The sequence below is a fragment of the Diabrotica virgifera genome, chromosome 7 (genome assembly GCF_917563875.1).
Source record: "Diabrotica virgifera virgifera chromosome 7, PGI_DIABVI_V3a".
NCBI lineage: Eukaryota > Metazoa > Arthropoda > Insecta > Coleoptera > Chrysomelidae > Diabrotica > Diabrotica virgifera.
Window position 1 is genome coordinate 210,234,073 of NC_065449.1, and position 16,705 is coordinate 210,250,777.

Here is a 16,705-nt window from a genome sequence, read left to right on the forward strand (position 1 = left end):
GCTTCTAAAGTGAATAGGCGCAAAATTTCGGCTCCAATGCTTTTTAAATGCATTTATTTTTTCGAATCCTGAGAAAACTATTTTGAAAAATTTAAACGCAGAATGAAATATTACATTATTGCTGGGGACCGAAAGTCCGTGAAAACTTCTATACGTTTATTTTATTAAGTTACAGGGGTTACAAAAAAAGAGAAAATTGTGTGAAAATTACGTGTCATTTTTAATTTCAATTATCTGATTCAAAAGAAACTTTTTGTTTATTCTAAGGGACTTTCGGCCTTCGGTAATAATGTAATCTTTCATTCTGCGTTTAAATTTTTCAAAAATATTTATTGGTTTTCTCAGGATTCGAAAAAAAATTGAATGCATTTAAAAAGCATTGGAGCCGAAACGTTGCGCCTACGGCCTACGCCCTTAAATATTATTGAAACTTAACTTTTATTTTTATTAAATGAAACACAAAATGAACCAAAACTTTTACAAAAAACAACATTTACAAAAATTACAATTTTACCCTTCTGGGGTGAGAGCACGCCAAATAGAATTCTATTTTGCTGACGTCACAAAATCGAATTTCACAATGGGAGAATCGAAGGTTGCGAGGCAACGTGACGTCACTAAAATAGAATTCTATTTGGCGTGCTCTCACCCCTGACTTTAATTTTGGCAAACTCGTCAATCATATTGGTGTAGTCGTAGTCTAATGTAGCAGCTACTGATAACTCTATTGAAATGAGTACTAAATTTTTTAGTTTTGTTTGCCTTATGGAGCTTCGTAAACAGTTTTTATTAATTTTTAATTTTGAAAAACTTCTTTCCCCACTAGCTACCGAGACAGGGAGTGTTACTTAAATTCTTATTGATACAACTACATTTAGGTATAAAGAAATGACGTTATTTTGGCAAAAATACATAGTTCATAACTTCCAAAGATTTCATGGAGTATTGGGATATATCACGAAATTCTTCTAGAAGATCATTTGACTCTATATCTGATTCTTTTTCTGTTGAAAGTATGAAGAATGAAGATTCATACATTTTTCTAGTGTTGTATCATCTATTTGCCTCAATTTAAAACTATAATAAAATAGTTTCTAAATAGAGTTTCTAGAAGCGAAAATAGATCAATCAAAACATTAAGATGATGTCTAAAATATAGATGCAAAAATTTATTAAATTTATCTTCCACTGTTTCCAGCCTTTTCATAATCAACTTGAATCAAGATATCAACTTATATCAAGATTTTCTGCAATTTCATTTGCGGTAATTTTCATTTGGTCATAGCCAGATTGTCTGCAACTTTTCATTTTTTCGCTTAGACAAAACATGGCTGTAAAAACATAAATCCATAAATCGAATACCTCAATGTCGGAATAACAAAGAACTTATAGAAAAATATAAGCGTTGTATGTAAATAATATTTACACTTTCGGCTGACACTTAGCAATATGGTTCAATTTGTATTTTGTTTTTACTGATTTCGCCGCCCCCTTGTGATGCCGCCTGATGCGACTGCCTCACCGCGTCATAGCACGGCACGGCCCTGTACCATACTTATCTCTTTTTGTATTATAACTAGAAGATTTATGAAGGCAAGTGTCTCTTTGTTTTTTTATAAGCTACAAAAATGTTTAATATAGATTTTTTAGTTAGATGCATTGGTTTTAAGGTATTCGCAAAAAACCGTTCGAAAAGGTATTATGTTTCAATGAAACTGGCCAATTTTCAACCACGAATATCTCAAAAAGTATTGAGTTTTCAAAAAAAAAATTATAGAACAGTTTTTGCATAGAATTAGGTTCTCTAGCGAATCCCGTGGTAATTTTAACCAAAAAATTTTCCACTCCTAAGAAGGGGTGGGAACCACCCCCAAGATAAAAGCACATATCGGCATAGGGTAGACTTTGAATTAGAAGATAAGTAGAGGCTAGGCCCAAAATTTCATTAAAATCCATGCAGTAGGATAGAATTCGGATGTAATATCCTATTCTTGCTCCCATTGACTGGCGTACAAATTATGTTTCGAATTTTCATTATAAGACTTTATCAGAGTATACTTATTATCATAACAGAGGCATTATCAGGAACTACGACAAAATTTTGGAAAATGTCAATTTCTGATTAAATAGGGACACATTTTTCCGGTATTTCGATTATTTTACTTTAACCCCGAGTTAGAAAGTTATTTTTTTAGAAAGCGAGTACTAAAATGTTATGTATTGTCTGTTCTTTTGTATGGTATGGAGACGTGGACCCTTAATAAATAATGTCTCAATAGATTGGAAGCATTTGAAATGTGGACATATCGAAGAATGCTGAGAATCTCCTGGACAGACAGAATAACCAATGAGGAAGTACTAATAAGAATACAGAAAAGCAGGGAGATACTGGATTCCATCAAAATAAGAAAACTTCAATACTTGGGTCATATAAAAGTGGTGACAGATATGAACTCCTAAAATTAATTATGCAGGGAAAGATTCAAGGAAGGCGCAGCATAGGTAGGAGAAAAATGTCCTGGCTGAGAAATCTCAGAGAATGGTTTGGATGCAGCTCAACTGAACTCTTTCGGGCTGTAGTGTCAAACGTAAGAATAGCAATGATGATTGCCAACCTTCGTCGCGGAGATGGCACGTAAAGAAGAAGACTTTAACCCCTAAGCCAGGGTGAGAATCACCCCAACATGTTTTAATGGAAATGGGGGTCATATAAGATATTATTGTTTGAAAGTTCTTGCAATTCCCTATACATTTGTCTTTAAAGATTTAAATTCGGTCCAATACTTTATTTATTTATTAAAAAAAATGCATTTTAAAATTAATATTTTTGGTGGAAAATGGTAAAACTGATTACCTCCGGTGTCCATACAATGATAAAAGTTTGTTCGAAACGTTTTTTCACATTCCAAAGCATTTGCAGAGTGGTTCATAGGCATTCATTGACAATTTGTTGACGTAAATCTTCTTAAGATACGGGTGGTGTTCTATAGACTTTATTTTTAGGTGTCCCCACAAAAAAATCAGGGAGACAAATCTGGCCACCGAGGAGGCCATTCTTCGATGTTGCCTCCCCTCCCAATAGAATAATGCCGTGGAAAATTTTGGTCTAAATATTACCGAGAAAGTAAAACATAATGGGGAGGAACACCGTCCTGTTGAAAAGTCAAATTGTTGATCATTTTCAATAATATCAGGCAAGGCAGGATTAGTTCCACAAGTATCACCAGGCGATCACAAAAATACCGGCCCATACGTTTAATTTTTGTGGTTGCTGTGTATGCACCTAAGAAGTGAGGAAATCAGACGCATATGTGGGGTAGACAATCTGGGTAAGGAACAGATAAGAAGAGTGGAATGAACACATAAGCAGGATGTCTGAATCAAGGATAGTAAGAATAGCCAGGGACAAGTCACCGTTAGGCAGAAGAAGTATAGGACGCCCAAGGATGACAACTTAGGGGCAGAATGAAAGGCACCGTTGAAGAAAAACAGGCAGTACTGCCTATATAAAAGAAGAAGAAGAAGAAGAATAACGACTTATTGTGACCATTTACAGTTCCATTTAAGAAAAAACGTGCATTTACCGAAGAGAAAAATGTTAAAGGCCAAACTATCGATCGGTCACTGATTAGTTCACAAAGCTGTAAACGGCAATCATAATTATCCTCATTTATCAGTTTCTCACAAGTTCCACCAATTCCATGAATAGTTTTTTTTTCCTTTCTGAGATATTTAAAAAAATTTATCGCATCTTCATATTTATTCCTATATTCTTCCTTTCTCCATACGCCTTTCTCCAATGCCAATTATGATCGTTTAGTTCCTCTCTTCATGTCGTGGGCTCATCTTGATAATGTTGTGAACTTATAATATGGCTGAGCATAGGCTACTCCTCTAGTTGGACCTAAAAAGGTAATCATGACTCGTATTTCTATTTCGTTAAAATAACAATAATATTTTTTATTATAAGTAGAATTTTTATTTTATTTGCAGCCAATAAAACAGCCACCTACAACCAAAGAACCTCCTCCTCCCGAAAAACTTATAGATCCAGCGGTACCAACCACAACCCCAATAAACTCTTCCAAATGGGGCCTGCGCAGTACTCCACGGCGACCAGAACAACAAGTACCTCATCCAGGTAAGCAACCCAGTTCTTTTAATTATAACATAAAATATTTATCGAACAATTTCCATTCAAAATTTAAAATATTGTCTAACAACACCTAAAACTTCCAAGTTATCAAAAAAAAACATTAAAAGTACTCCACCAGAGTCCACCAAATACAAATCTCCTTTTTGTATTTCAGAACTGACCACATCCCAAAGACAACACCTCCGACAATCAGCTGCTTCCAATCCGGTACGACCTTTTCTAACGAGAGGCTCTGTCGCTGAGAGAGTTCTAATATTCGAGAGGTGTCCAAGCGACTTACTTTTGGATAAGAGAGTGAGAGCGCCTGTACCACAAATTACGAAAACACAGGTAAGCCATTTTATAATTTGAATTATTGTAACGGGTTAGCTCTTTTGGACAACGGACTCAGAAAAACGCAGATTTAATTAAAATTAAAATATATTCTCTTTATTTCAATACAAAATATGTAAAAGCAAAGTAACATCATCATCATCTTTCTCTTTGCCTTATCCCTATGCGGGATCGGCTTCCCTAATTGCATTTCTCCACACAATTCTATCTTGGGCCATATCAATGTCAATCCCCTTTACCAACATGTCCTGCCTTATCGTCTCCCCTTAGGTCTTCTTTGGTCTTCCTCTCCTACTCCTTCCAGGAATCTGCACTTATACTCAATATACTTATTTCTAATTTTATCCTTCTTTGTCACTCCACTCATCCATCTAAGCATTCTCATTTCCGCCACATGCATTCGTTGTTCCTCTTTCTTCTTCACTGCCCAACATTCAGTTCCGTACATCATAGCCGGTCTTATGGCTGTTTAATAGAATTTTCCCTTCAGCTTCATTGGAATTTTTTTGTCACACAATGTAAAAATATTAGTACATTTGGACGTTGAGAGGTGACTCAAATTTTTTTGCAGAAATTGCTTGCCAATAACTCAAATAATAATATTTGAGTTATCCTCCCTCTCAAAAAGGTCCGGAACATTGTTTAAATAATCAAAATGTCAAAAAATGAAGGAAAATTTCGATTTTTTTCTTCGTTTTTTGATTATAACTTTAAAAGTATTCATTTCCGAGAAAACTTGTACTGACATAAAAGTTGCGTAATTAAATTTCCAACAATATAGAATTGGTTAAAAATTTAAAAAATAGTGACCCTTGTTGCAAAATAGCAATTATTGCGAAAAAACCATACAAAAACAAGTATTCGAATTTTACGTTTTTCAACCATTTATACTACACTTAGGACCTTCATATTTCATTCACAGAAACTTTATGATGCAGTAAAACAATACTGTAAATTTAATTAAGATTGGTTAAATAGATTTTGCAAAATAAATTTTGCAATCCAGCTTTCGCAAAAAAATTCATTTTTTCAAAATGATACAGGACTGAAAATAAAGCAGATAGCAAGTTGAAATTTTTTTTGCTTATAGAAGTGTACTGTACCTTTCATTTGCAATTTGCAAAACTAAAATCGATTAACTACCACGGCGTCAGGAATTTTTTTAAATAAACCTTAATTATTGGTGCTACGCGCAGGACAGCGGATAGTTTGCTCTGATTGCGCATTCCAATGACCTTTGATAATGATTGATACATTTTAATTTTTATTACATTTCGATATAAATAAATAAATTTGTTTATTGCAAATGAAAAACACATACTCTATCCTTTGAAATAACACTTTTTTTAGCAAAAACTTTCTTTGTTGATATATTTTAACTTAGAGAATAAAAGTTTATTATTTTTAAACATATACAATTGTTTAAACAATATTTCACAAACAATAATAAAATTAGTTTGATTTTTGTGAAATTAAAATATTAAAATACAACAAAATATAGAGTAAGAAAATAATATATTAGATAAAGATTGGAAGAAATCAACTTGTTTGAATTCTACACCGCTGTCCTGCGCGTAGCACCAAAAATTAATGTTTATTTAAAAAATTTCCTAACGCCGTGGTAATTAATCGATTTTAATTTTGCAAATTGCAAAGGAAAGGTACAGTACACTTCTATAAGCAAAAAAAAATTCAACTTGCTATCTGCTTTATTTTCAGTCCTGCAACATTTTTAAAAAATGAATTTTTTTTGCGAAAGCTGGATTGCAAAATTTATTTTGCAAAATCTATTAAACCGATCTTAATGAAATTTACAGTGCTGTTTTACTATATCATAAAGTTTTTCTGGGTAAAATATGAAGGTCCTAAATGTAGCATAAATGGTTGAAAAACGTAAAATGCGAATACTTGTTTTTGTATGTTTTTTTTCGCAATTATTGCTATTTTGCAACAAGGGTGACTATTTTTTAAATTTTCAACCAATTCTATATTGTAGGAAATTTAATTACACAACTTTTATGTCAGTACAACTTTTCTCAGAAATGAATAGTTTTAAACTTATAATCAAAAAACCAATAAAAAAATCGAATTTTTCCTTTCATATTTTGACATTTTAATTATTTAAACAATGTTCCGGACCATTTTGAGTGGGAGGATAACTTAAATATTATTATTTGAGCTATTTTCAAGCAATTTCTGCAAAAAAATTTGAGTCACCTCTCAACGTCCATCTCAAAACAGATCCGCCCTGGACTATTGCTTCTTTCCACTTTATCATTAAATGGACAGAGGGAAAAATTTTTAGCAAAAAATATGTTATATCAAGTCATCAAAATAAATCAATGCTTTTTGAGTTACTAAAGATTAAAGATTTTGTTTTTTTTTGTGAAAAAAAAATACATGTTTTAAATCGGTTTTAAAGTTATTATTACCAAAATTGAAGCTAATAAAAAATACAATAAATTCCTTAATATATGGATGTGTTACATATATTTTTACATTATTTGTATATTTTACTTATAAACATAAATATGATTAAACTGCCCTCTAATACAAATAAATATAAATATCAATTTAACTTTAAAACAAATTAATATTATAGAATTAATGCAATAATTGTTTAAAGAACATATTATGAAAAATATGAAAATCAAATTGTAAATTAATTAACGTCGTGATAGGAGTAAGAGTGTATCTTAGTATATAAGCGGAACTATGTATGTTTTTTCGTAATGTCTCTCCACTGACCAGTGGTCAATCCTTAAATAAATTAAGTAGGATACGGAATATTAAGTATAGGAAAATATATTTTAAAATAAATGAGTAAAATTGGTGTATCGGCGAGTCTTAAAGGGCCCGTATTCAACTCCAAGAAAGAAAATTATAAAGAAACTTTTCTGAGTTTCATAGAAACAAAACTACCTGGAATATCCTCAAAATCCAAATTTTCGAGCACATCATTCTCAATAGCCATAATTGATAGACATGTTAGTCTATTTTGTGCCATTGTCGAACAGTGACAGTTTCTAATAATTTTCATTTTTGAAAATGACCGTTTGCCTGTTACATTGGTAATCATTAGCGTAAGATAAATCCTAAAAGCTACTAATACATTTGGGAACGTCGATTCGAGTTTGTTGTCATAAATAACCCGAAATGATTGTGAAGCAGGAATAAATTGGAATAGACCTGTCGTTGCATGTTCTTTCGTCTTCTTCAGTTACGGAAGCAATGTTTCTTTCAGCTATTTGTATTTCATCATTTGCATTTTCATTGGTTGCAGCTTCACTAGCTGTGGATTTTCGTGTGAAACCGAGTTTAAATAGGTTTTGATTTTGCTTTAGTTCTTCCTTGAGAATCTTTTCTCTCTCCTGTCTTTTCTTGCGTTTTTCTGCTCCACTCTCGAATCTTTTCTTCTTAGTTTCATCGGGTTTAAAGATTGCTTGAGTTTGACCTAAAAAGTTCAAATAAAATAAGACTTAAGAACGATTCCTCACAGTGGCGGCCATATCGAGCCCGCAGGGTCCGGGGTGCTGCGGGTATAAAATACTGTAGATAAAAATGTAATTGTAAATGTAAATGATAAAAATATAATTTATTCTATAAAAAAATAAAAAGTTTATAAGGATACTTTGGCATAATTATTTATTACTTTTTTTTTTTTCTTTTTTTTCTTCCGGAAGCCGTCCGTGCATGCACCCCGGTGGCACTGCAGCTTTTCAGCTTATTGTGCTTCCTTCCATTTGTTCTCATGACACCCAATCCAATAATGCAGTGCCCTTTACTAGTCTGTAAAGGTCCATTGGGTTAGTGCCATACACTGTCTGACTTGGTTTGCAGTCTCCATATATTGCTTGTCTCTTACGATCCAGCGCCTCGCAATCGCACAATAAATGTCTGACTGTCTCGGTCTCTCTATTGCATAGTCTGCAGCTGAGATCTCCGTTATATAGTCCTATCGTGTGTAGGTGTCCTTTTACTGGAAAGTGTCCAGTTAAGAAACCTGTAATAATTTTGAGCTGATTCCTGTTCATTTTGAACAGTTCTTCAGCTCTTTTTGTGCATGTCTGAGGTATAAATCTCTTCGCATGCTTTTGCGTGGGAATTTCTTCCCAGTATTCTTTGTGCTGTCTTCGTATCCAGCCTCTTAATCGGTCTCTGATTGTGCTTTTGGGCACTCCCAGTGCCGGTTCTGGACCGAAGTATCCTGTTGCTGATCCTCGTCTAGCAAGTTCGTCAGCTTTTTAATTACCAGCGATCCCTTGATGTCCAGGCACCCAAATGAGTTTTACCTCATTATGTTCCGCCAGGGTGTCAAGTTCTTCGCGGCATTCCCATACAAGCCTTGAGGTTATCCTTGGGTTCTTTAAAGCCCTCAAGGCCGCTTGGCTGTCTGGACAGATATTGATTCTCTTATTAGTATAAGTCCTCAATCTGTTTATCCGTGCACAGTGCAGGATTGCATATACCTCCGACTGAAATACAGAGGTATATTCTCCTAGTGGGATGGAACCGTTATAGTTCCTATCCTCACTATATACTCCTGATCCCGAACCCGAAGATTATTTATTACTAATAAATGAATTTTTTATTTACTTTTTTAAACCAAGTTGAAAATATAGCTCATGCCCTTTCATTGTGGATTGGTTCTAACATCATTTTTTTTCTGACATGTTATTGCAAAAAAATGCTCTCTGGGATAAACAATTTGAATAAAATTTAAACAATTGAATGAATCGCTTTGAAATTTTTGTCACATATTAACCACCAAAGAACCCTCATTTGACAATAATTTCAAAGGTGTACATTCATTTTTACAATAGTTATGCGAAATTAATTTTTTTGCAATTTTGACCTTTTTCGCAATTATATTAACCTTTGTAATAATCCATTATTATATCAAACTTTGAGTATATCAAACTTTGTAATAATCCATTTCAAAGCTTTTTCCATACTCTCGAAGATGTTTGTAGTAAAAACCCATAAGTTTCACTGTTTTCAATTGATTTGAAAAAAAAAGGAAAAATGCCGTTTTTTGACACTAAGGGTCGGTTGTTCGAACGCTAATCAACAATGATCATTATCAAATAATTAATTACTGTCAATGTCAACTTTGTTTGGGTTGTTAAAAAGTCTGTGGAGTCTATAATCAATTAATATAACAATAATTATTAACATAATTAATAATAAATCTCATAATTGTAATTAATTATGTTTTCAGCAACCCAAACAAAGTTGACATTGACAGTTTTGGTGACAGTAATTAAATATTTGATAATGATCATTGTTGATTAGCGTTCGAACAACCGGCCCTTAGTTTATAAATAAAAATGGACGCCATATCCTACGCAGGAAATAATTACAATTTGCTCTTATACGAGGCATTACTTGTCGAAAAAACGCTTCAGTGTCCTTGCTCTTGAAGTGTCATGGAAAAAACCTTAGGTATTACCCTGGACTATGTACATTTTATTGAAAATAACTTACCTGGTTTAAATATTGTAGTGATCAAAACAAATGCTTAAATTCCAATATTATACCAAGCACAACAGATAAATGCACTAAGTCAAAAATTAAGGTGTCTGGCGATCACTTAAAAGTGCTCTCCTTGGCACTGCTTTAAAATGAAGAGTTATTAGAATAAAATATTAATCAGTCTGATGTGCATATTTATAAAATCAACTATTGCACCTAACTACACGATCACAATTATTCTCTTCCAAAGAACAAAATCAAACTAAGAAAAGATGACTTCGATATAAATATTAGATTGAAAGAACCATCGATAAAACCACCCAACGCCAATAATATTAAGTTTTAATATACAATAGAATTATAAAACTTCATAGAATGTACGTGACAAAATGTCCAAATTCAAATAAATCGAGAGTTATCAAGTAACTCTATTAGAATACGGTAACGTTATAAATAACATGTAAAGTATACAGTAAAATAGCGTTACCGTATTCTCCTAGGGTTACTTGATAACTCTCTAATTTATTATGGTTGATAAAATCTTGTATTTACTAGGTTACCTGAAATGTTTTTCAACAGTTTAGGTATAAAAATATTTTAGTAGGTATTATTCAAAACAGATACAACTCGTAGAAACATATTGTTTAGATTATATTGTTTTATTTTGGCAAATTTTTATATTTTAACAATTTTATAGTTTTCGTTTTGGGCCCTGCGAGGGCTGCGAGGCCCCCTTTGGGGTCGAGGCCCCCTAGGCAACTGCCTACTTTGCCTAATGGTTAATCCGGCACTGCTTCTAAGGTCCTTTTGTATTCAGTTGGACATTGAACTTTAATATGTGAGGTTTTAATCCTCAAATTCCAACCACGTTGAAATCCTGTGTTGCCCTGGGTAATATACAGGTATATTTGCAACATCATTAAGTATTTTATTAATATGTAGTATAACTACGGTGACCATATGTACTTATTTAAGTAGGGCAGTACTTATTTTTAAATATTGTCCTAATGTACTTTAAAACCTTTCTAAGGACACGCGAATGTACTTATTTTTTTTTAAAAATGAATATTTTTATCTTTTACTACTTTTAAACAAATTTCTTTGTATACTGTTCCAGGTATTGCAGCTTTTGTGTTTTGATTGTTTCCAATATTTCCATTCTTTTGTTGACTCTTCTCATGACTTCGTTGTTTGTTACAGGCTCGGTCCATGCTATCTTCAGGTACCTTCACCCACAGTTCAAATGCTTCCAACTTTTTAGTATTCGACGCGTTAATTGACCATGCTTCTATTCCGTAAAGCAGAGTCGAGAAAATATAACACCTTGCCAGCCTAACTCTCGAGTCTTAATTATTTCAGTTCTCTTGCACAAACTACCTTTCTCATTTTATTGAAGTTGGTTCTTGCCTTCTCTATTCGAACTTTAATTTCTTTGGAGTAATCGTTTGTGTGATTAATTATTGTGCCAAGATAGTTGTAGTTTTCAACTTGTTCTAAAGTCAGGCTTTTATCATTATTTTGGGTTTTTGATATCCTCATAAATTTAGTTTTCTTGATGTTTACTGATAATCCATATTGTTCTCCATACTCAACTATCTTGTTCATTAGCTTTTGGAGGTCTTCGAGGTTGTCCGCTATTATGATAGTGTCGTCCGCATATCTAATGTTGTTAATTGGCGTTCCATTTAGGTACCTTTATTCCTGCTGTTTCTTCCTCAAGAACTTTTTTCATAATTTCTTCAGAGTATGCATTTAATAGTAGTAGTGACAATACACACCCCTGTCGCACTCCTCTTTTAATTTTGAACTCTTCTGATGTGTGTTCGTTAATGCGTATGTGTGCCTGCTGTTTATAATATAGATTTGTTATAATTCAAAGGTCATTGTATTGTAATTGTTTTGCTTTGAGGACGTCCATTAGCTCTTTGTGGCGGACTTTATCGAAAGCCTTGTTGTAATCTATGAAACAGACGTACATATCCTGGTTCACATCCAAGCATCTCTGGATTAGTAATGTAAATCCAAAGTGGGTTTCTTCAATATTCATATCAAGTGTGGTAAATGCGTTTATGAATGATCTTTAAAAACATTTTAAGTGTGTGAGACATCAGGCTTATGGTGCGGTGGTCGTACACAAAACTTCACTGCACAAGTGAAACATTTTTACACAAAATGTGTAACCTATCTAGAAAACTGGAGTACAAATTTTCATGAATTTAAACTATTCAAAAGCATAGATCTAAAGTGGGCTCCACACTCTCGGCGAAGTTACTTCGCCAAAGTTGACCGAAGTCCGAAGTACCCTCTCTACACACTAGTTCTACTTCGCGAGGAAGTGCGATACCGACAAAGATCCCTTTGACCAGACCGACAGAAAATGGAAGTAGAACGAAGTGAGGCAAAGTTACACAAGGTGGCCGTCTACACTTTCGTACTTGTTGAACCTCGATCGACTTCGGCGAGAGTGTGGAGCTCGCATAAGAAGTGAAATAACATGGAACGATGTTTGTTATTCTCTCGAAGCTTTTAAATTGTATATCAAGGCAACCATGTTGAACGAAGATCAACTCTTTGACGAACTGGGAATTTTGAAAGACGTGGCTACAAGTGAAAAAATTGCTGAGTGGAACAGAAAAGAAAAAAATAGTCAGGATCGATGGCTTAAAGTTTTTAAGTGTGTAGATCAATTCAAACTGAAAAACTTACAAATATTATGCGAATTTATTTTTTCCCTTCCGGGTACTAGTGCGGCTATCGAGTGCTTATTTTCTGTAATAAATAATTATTATTGGACGTCGGAAAAGTCACAAATATCCATATCCACTCTCAAGGCAGCGATGCTGGTGTACGCAAATTTTGATGAGACTTGTATGAAATGTTTCATTTACTTCAGTCGAAGCCGGACCTTCTTAAATTAATTTTAAGTTCAGAAAAATATGAATGATGCAAAAAACCGGAAGAAGATGAGGCTATTCCAGGTCTCTCATCTAAAAACTCTTAATTACAGGCTTGTAACTTTTTCAAAGTGAATGTAATGTGTTATATTTAGTTTAATTGATATAATTTTTTATGTTTAGCTACATAGTTCATTTATTTTTATGCCAAATGCCAAAAATTATGTTTGTCCCATAACAAGATACATTTTGCGTTTTTAATACATTTTTTTTTGTACTTTTTTTTCTTTAAAAAGATATGGTCACCGTAAGTATAACACAACAATTGTCAACATTTAAAGGGTTTTTACCCAAAACATTTTGGTGGCTCAGGCATGCTATTTTTTGACCTCTTGCATTTTTTACCCTTAGTCAACTTTTTAAATCATTTTTCTTAACTAATTAGGTTATACTTATTTTAGGGCTTTTAGTAACACTGATGATGGATTTTTCAATCCGAAAACGGTCTGTGATTTAATGTAACCTTTATTTAGGGAATTTTAAATATACCTTTTACAAAATGATCTCGTATTTTTTAAATATCTTTTACTTGTTCTAGGGATTTTTATTTAATTTTCTTAGGGAAACTGTATTCTGAGTATGTATATAAAAGGATGAGATTTGTAGAATTATATTAACATATTAATGAAATGGTTAATTTTTCATAAATGTCATTAATTTAAATGTTTGCTATATGCGATAGCACCTGTATGAGCTGTTTTAGCCTTGAATTTTAATATATACTATTTTCGTAAATATTTTTTTATTTTGATTACACCAAAAAAAGCATAAACTTCGCAATTTAATAGATTTAAATGTCACATAAAATTTACGATTATGTAATTTGCCATTTTACGGTAAATTACTAAACTGCCTTACTTAACATTATTAATTCGACATTTTTATAAAAGCGTAGTAATAAAAATACTTTTGAAGTTTCATAAGACTGCGTGCAGACGTTACGAAGTCGAGGTTGATTGAAATTCCTCGTTAATAAGCAGGCAGAAGGTTCACTTTAAATTAATAAGTTAATTAAAAAGTGAAGTTTGTGTCAGTAATTAGTTATTTAGGTTCTTGCTCAGGGAATTTGTAATTTGCTGTGTGCTTAATAAAAAGGGGACACTTGTTAGTGTATTAACACGTTGGCGGACAGTGCGTCAAATGTATAAGCAAGTGCCACAGTATAAAGAGGGACAGTAAAACCTTTTCCATGTCGGCACTTTGATCTCAAGAAGTAATACCGACAGTACGCAATTGGTAATTCACCAGTGGTGGATGCGGGTTTTCCCTGTTAAAACCCGTACGTTTCTATGCGACTAGCAATGCGAGAATGGGGCAAAAGCGACTGGGAACATTGCGCGGTCGCCATGCGCGACTCAAGATTTTACTTCCAATTTTTCGGAGAGTGGTTCTACTGTCCCTCTCTATACTGTGACTATGCAAGTGCTGTGACACTATATGTATTTTGCAAAGTAGAATAGGGGAAAATGCAACGTCTATAGACGTTGTGTCACATTACTTCAATGGAAATTAGACGTCTATAGACGTTCTGTCCGTCAACGTGTTAAATACCTCACGTATATTTCTTTTTATCAAAAATACTTTTTCTGGTATTCTCTTGAACACTTTGACTTCTGTATGTACCAGAATTTTTTTTGAATGTATGGTAGAATTATTTGAATTCTAAATTAAATAACCATTTTCAATACAATTCATAAAATATTCAAAAAAAATTCAAGGAAAAATATAGAAAAATAAGCCAACGGCGGCAAATTTTTATACACCTCAAAAAACAATGTATTTTGCGGTGGACATCAAAACTCATGATCATGTTATACAAAAAATTCAAAAAGATTTTATTAGCTTATGAGTTTTTCGCAGTAGCGATGTCAATTTTTTTTAGTTTAACGATTTTTCACTTTTTGGTATCACTCAGAAGTCAAAACAACGCGTTTTTTTTGCAAAAATAGGGGTGAAAATCAACATATTTATTATTGTTAAACAAAAAATATCTCGACAGCGTTACCTCACGAAATGTCTAACGAAAACATACAAAATTCCAGGTGAGTCGGTCAAGTAGTTTTTGAGTTACAACGACCACCTTTCAAAAAAAAAACAATTTTGAGAAAAACAAAAAAGTTTTTTCAACTTTTATTTTCAATGTCTTTTTTGTCTATCAAATCGTAAAGTGATGCACACCGGGATATGTTTTTGAATCACAGAGTAATTTACAGAAACGAATGAGAACAGCTGTTGAACGTTTCTCGCTCCGCTAAAGCGCGCTGGCGCGAACCTGCCGCAAAGATAGGGACGCGCTGGTGCGAGTCGAAGATAGAGATATTCAAATCATTGCGTTTGTTATTAATATTAATTATTTAATATCATTTAAGATTCTTGAATACTCTTTATTTTGATTTATAATAATTTGATTGGTAAACAGATCGGTGCGGACACCTACATTTGCTTAACCGTTTACACTGCTTGTCCGGTAGCCATGGACGTTAACACGTAAGCAATAGCTCATGGACCTATTTTATATGTTGTAAACTGTTAGTTTCAATAAAATTTGATTGGTAAACAAATGGGTGAAACTTGCTAAATTTTAATTAAGGGGGGCTTTGAAAATTTTAAAATCTTTGATTTCTTCTATTATTTTAAATAAAAGTAAATAACCTCAAGATTACTCTCTGAAAATTTCAAATTCATTGGACTAAAATTACCAAAATACAGCATGTTGAATACTCCTACCTTCGACTCACTCTGCAGCAGGTTCGCGCCAGCGCGCTTGAACGTAGTAAGCAACGGTCAACAGCTGTTTCCATTCTCTTTTGTAAAAATTACTTCGCAATTCAAGAACATATTAAGGTGTGCATCACTTTGTGATTTGACAGACATAAAATAAATTGAAAATAAAATTTGACAATACTTTAAACGCGTTTTTCTCAAAACTGCTTTTTGCAATTGACCGATCCACCTGGAATTTTGAATATATTTTCTTTAGATATTTCGTGATATAACGCTGTCGAGATATTTTTTGTTTTATGCTTATTTTTTGTTTAACAATAATAAATATGTTGATATTCACCCTTTTTTGCAAAAAAAATTCATTGTTTTGAATTCTAAGTGATACCAAAAAGTCAAAAATCGATAAAACTAAAAAAACTTACATCGTTACCTCGAGAAACTCATAACTTACTTCTTTACGCAGTTGTTTATATTCCTTCTCTGGTTGTCGTGTTCTATGCCCCTGTTGCATCCGTAAATATACTCTGTTTTTCTTTCTGTTTCTGAAATTCTTCGACGTTTATCTCGTTTTTCAATTTATCGTTCGTTCATTTGCTAGAACTTCTATTAAAAACATCTTTTTGTTGTTCGTACATGGTACCTATTGCTCATCCAAATTTTGGACACATTGCGAAAAACTGATTTACCAACAAGGAAATTGATTGTCATGGTCTTTGCGGTGAGCCGTGATATTATGTTAGTGGGGGATAGCAAAGAAATGCTGGAGGAGAAATTGGAGAGTTGGAAACAGTAGCGGATCTACGGTTGGAATGGGGAAATCCTCACCAATAATAAATTAAAATTGATTGGTTTTAAGATAATAATCTTCCTTTCCTGAAATAATGAATTTATTTCGTACTTTTGCATCATACTGTATATTCGTCTGCTCGCAAGTACAAATCGTGTGTAATTCAACACTAATTTGTATTCGGAGAACTAACATTTTCTCCTGTTGATTTCTTTGGAAGAAATCTCGGTGTTAAAAAAATGTCTAGTTTTTTGTTCTCTTATCCGCTCTAACACA

The 16,705-nt window shown here is 33.1% G+C and overlaps 1 protein-coding gene across 5 annotated transcripts in view; it reads left to right on the plus strand.

Moving 5' to 3' along the window:
• Nucleotides 1–16,705, plus strand: part of LOC114339183 (serine/threonine-protein phosphatase 2A regulatory subunit B'' subunit alpha-like) — a 364,499-nt gene that overhangs the window by 246,202 nt on the left and 101,592 nt on the right. For all 5 annotated transcript variants that reach the window (XM_050655879.1, XM_050655881.1, XM_050655878.1 and 2 more), the window contains 2 exons: nucleotides 3,994–4,141; nucleotides 4,311–4,486. In XM_050655879.1, the coding sequence (XP_050511836.1) occupies nucleotides 3,994–4,141; nucleotides 4,311–4,486 (324 nt within the window). The remainder of the gene's footprint in view (nucleotides 1–3,993; nucleotides 4,142–4,310; nucleotides 4,487–16,705) is intronic.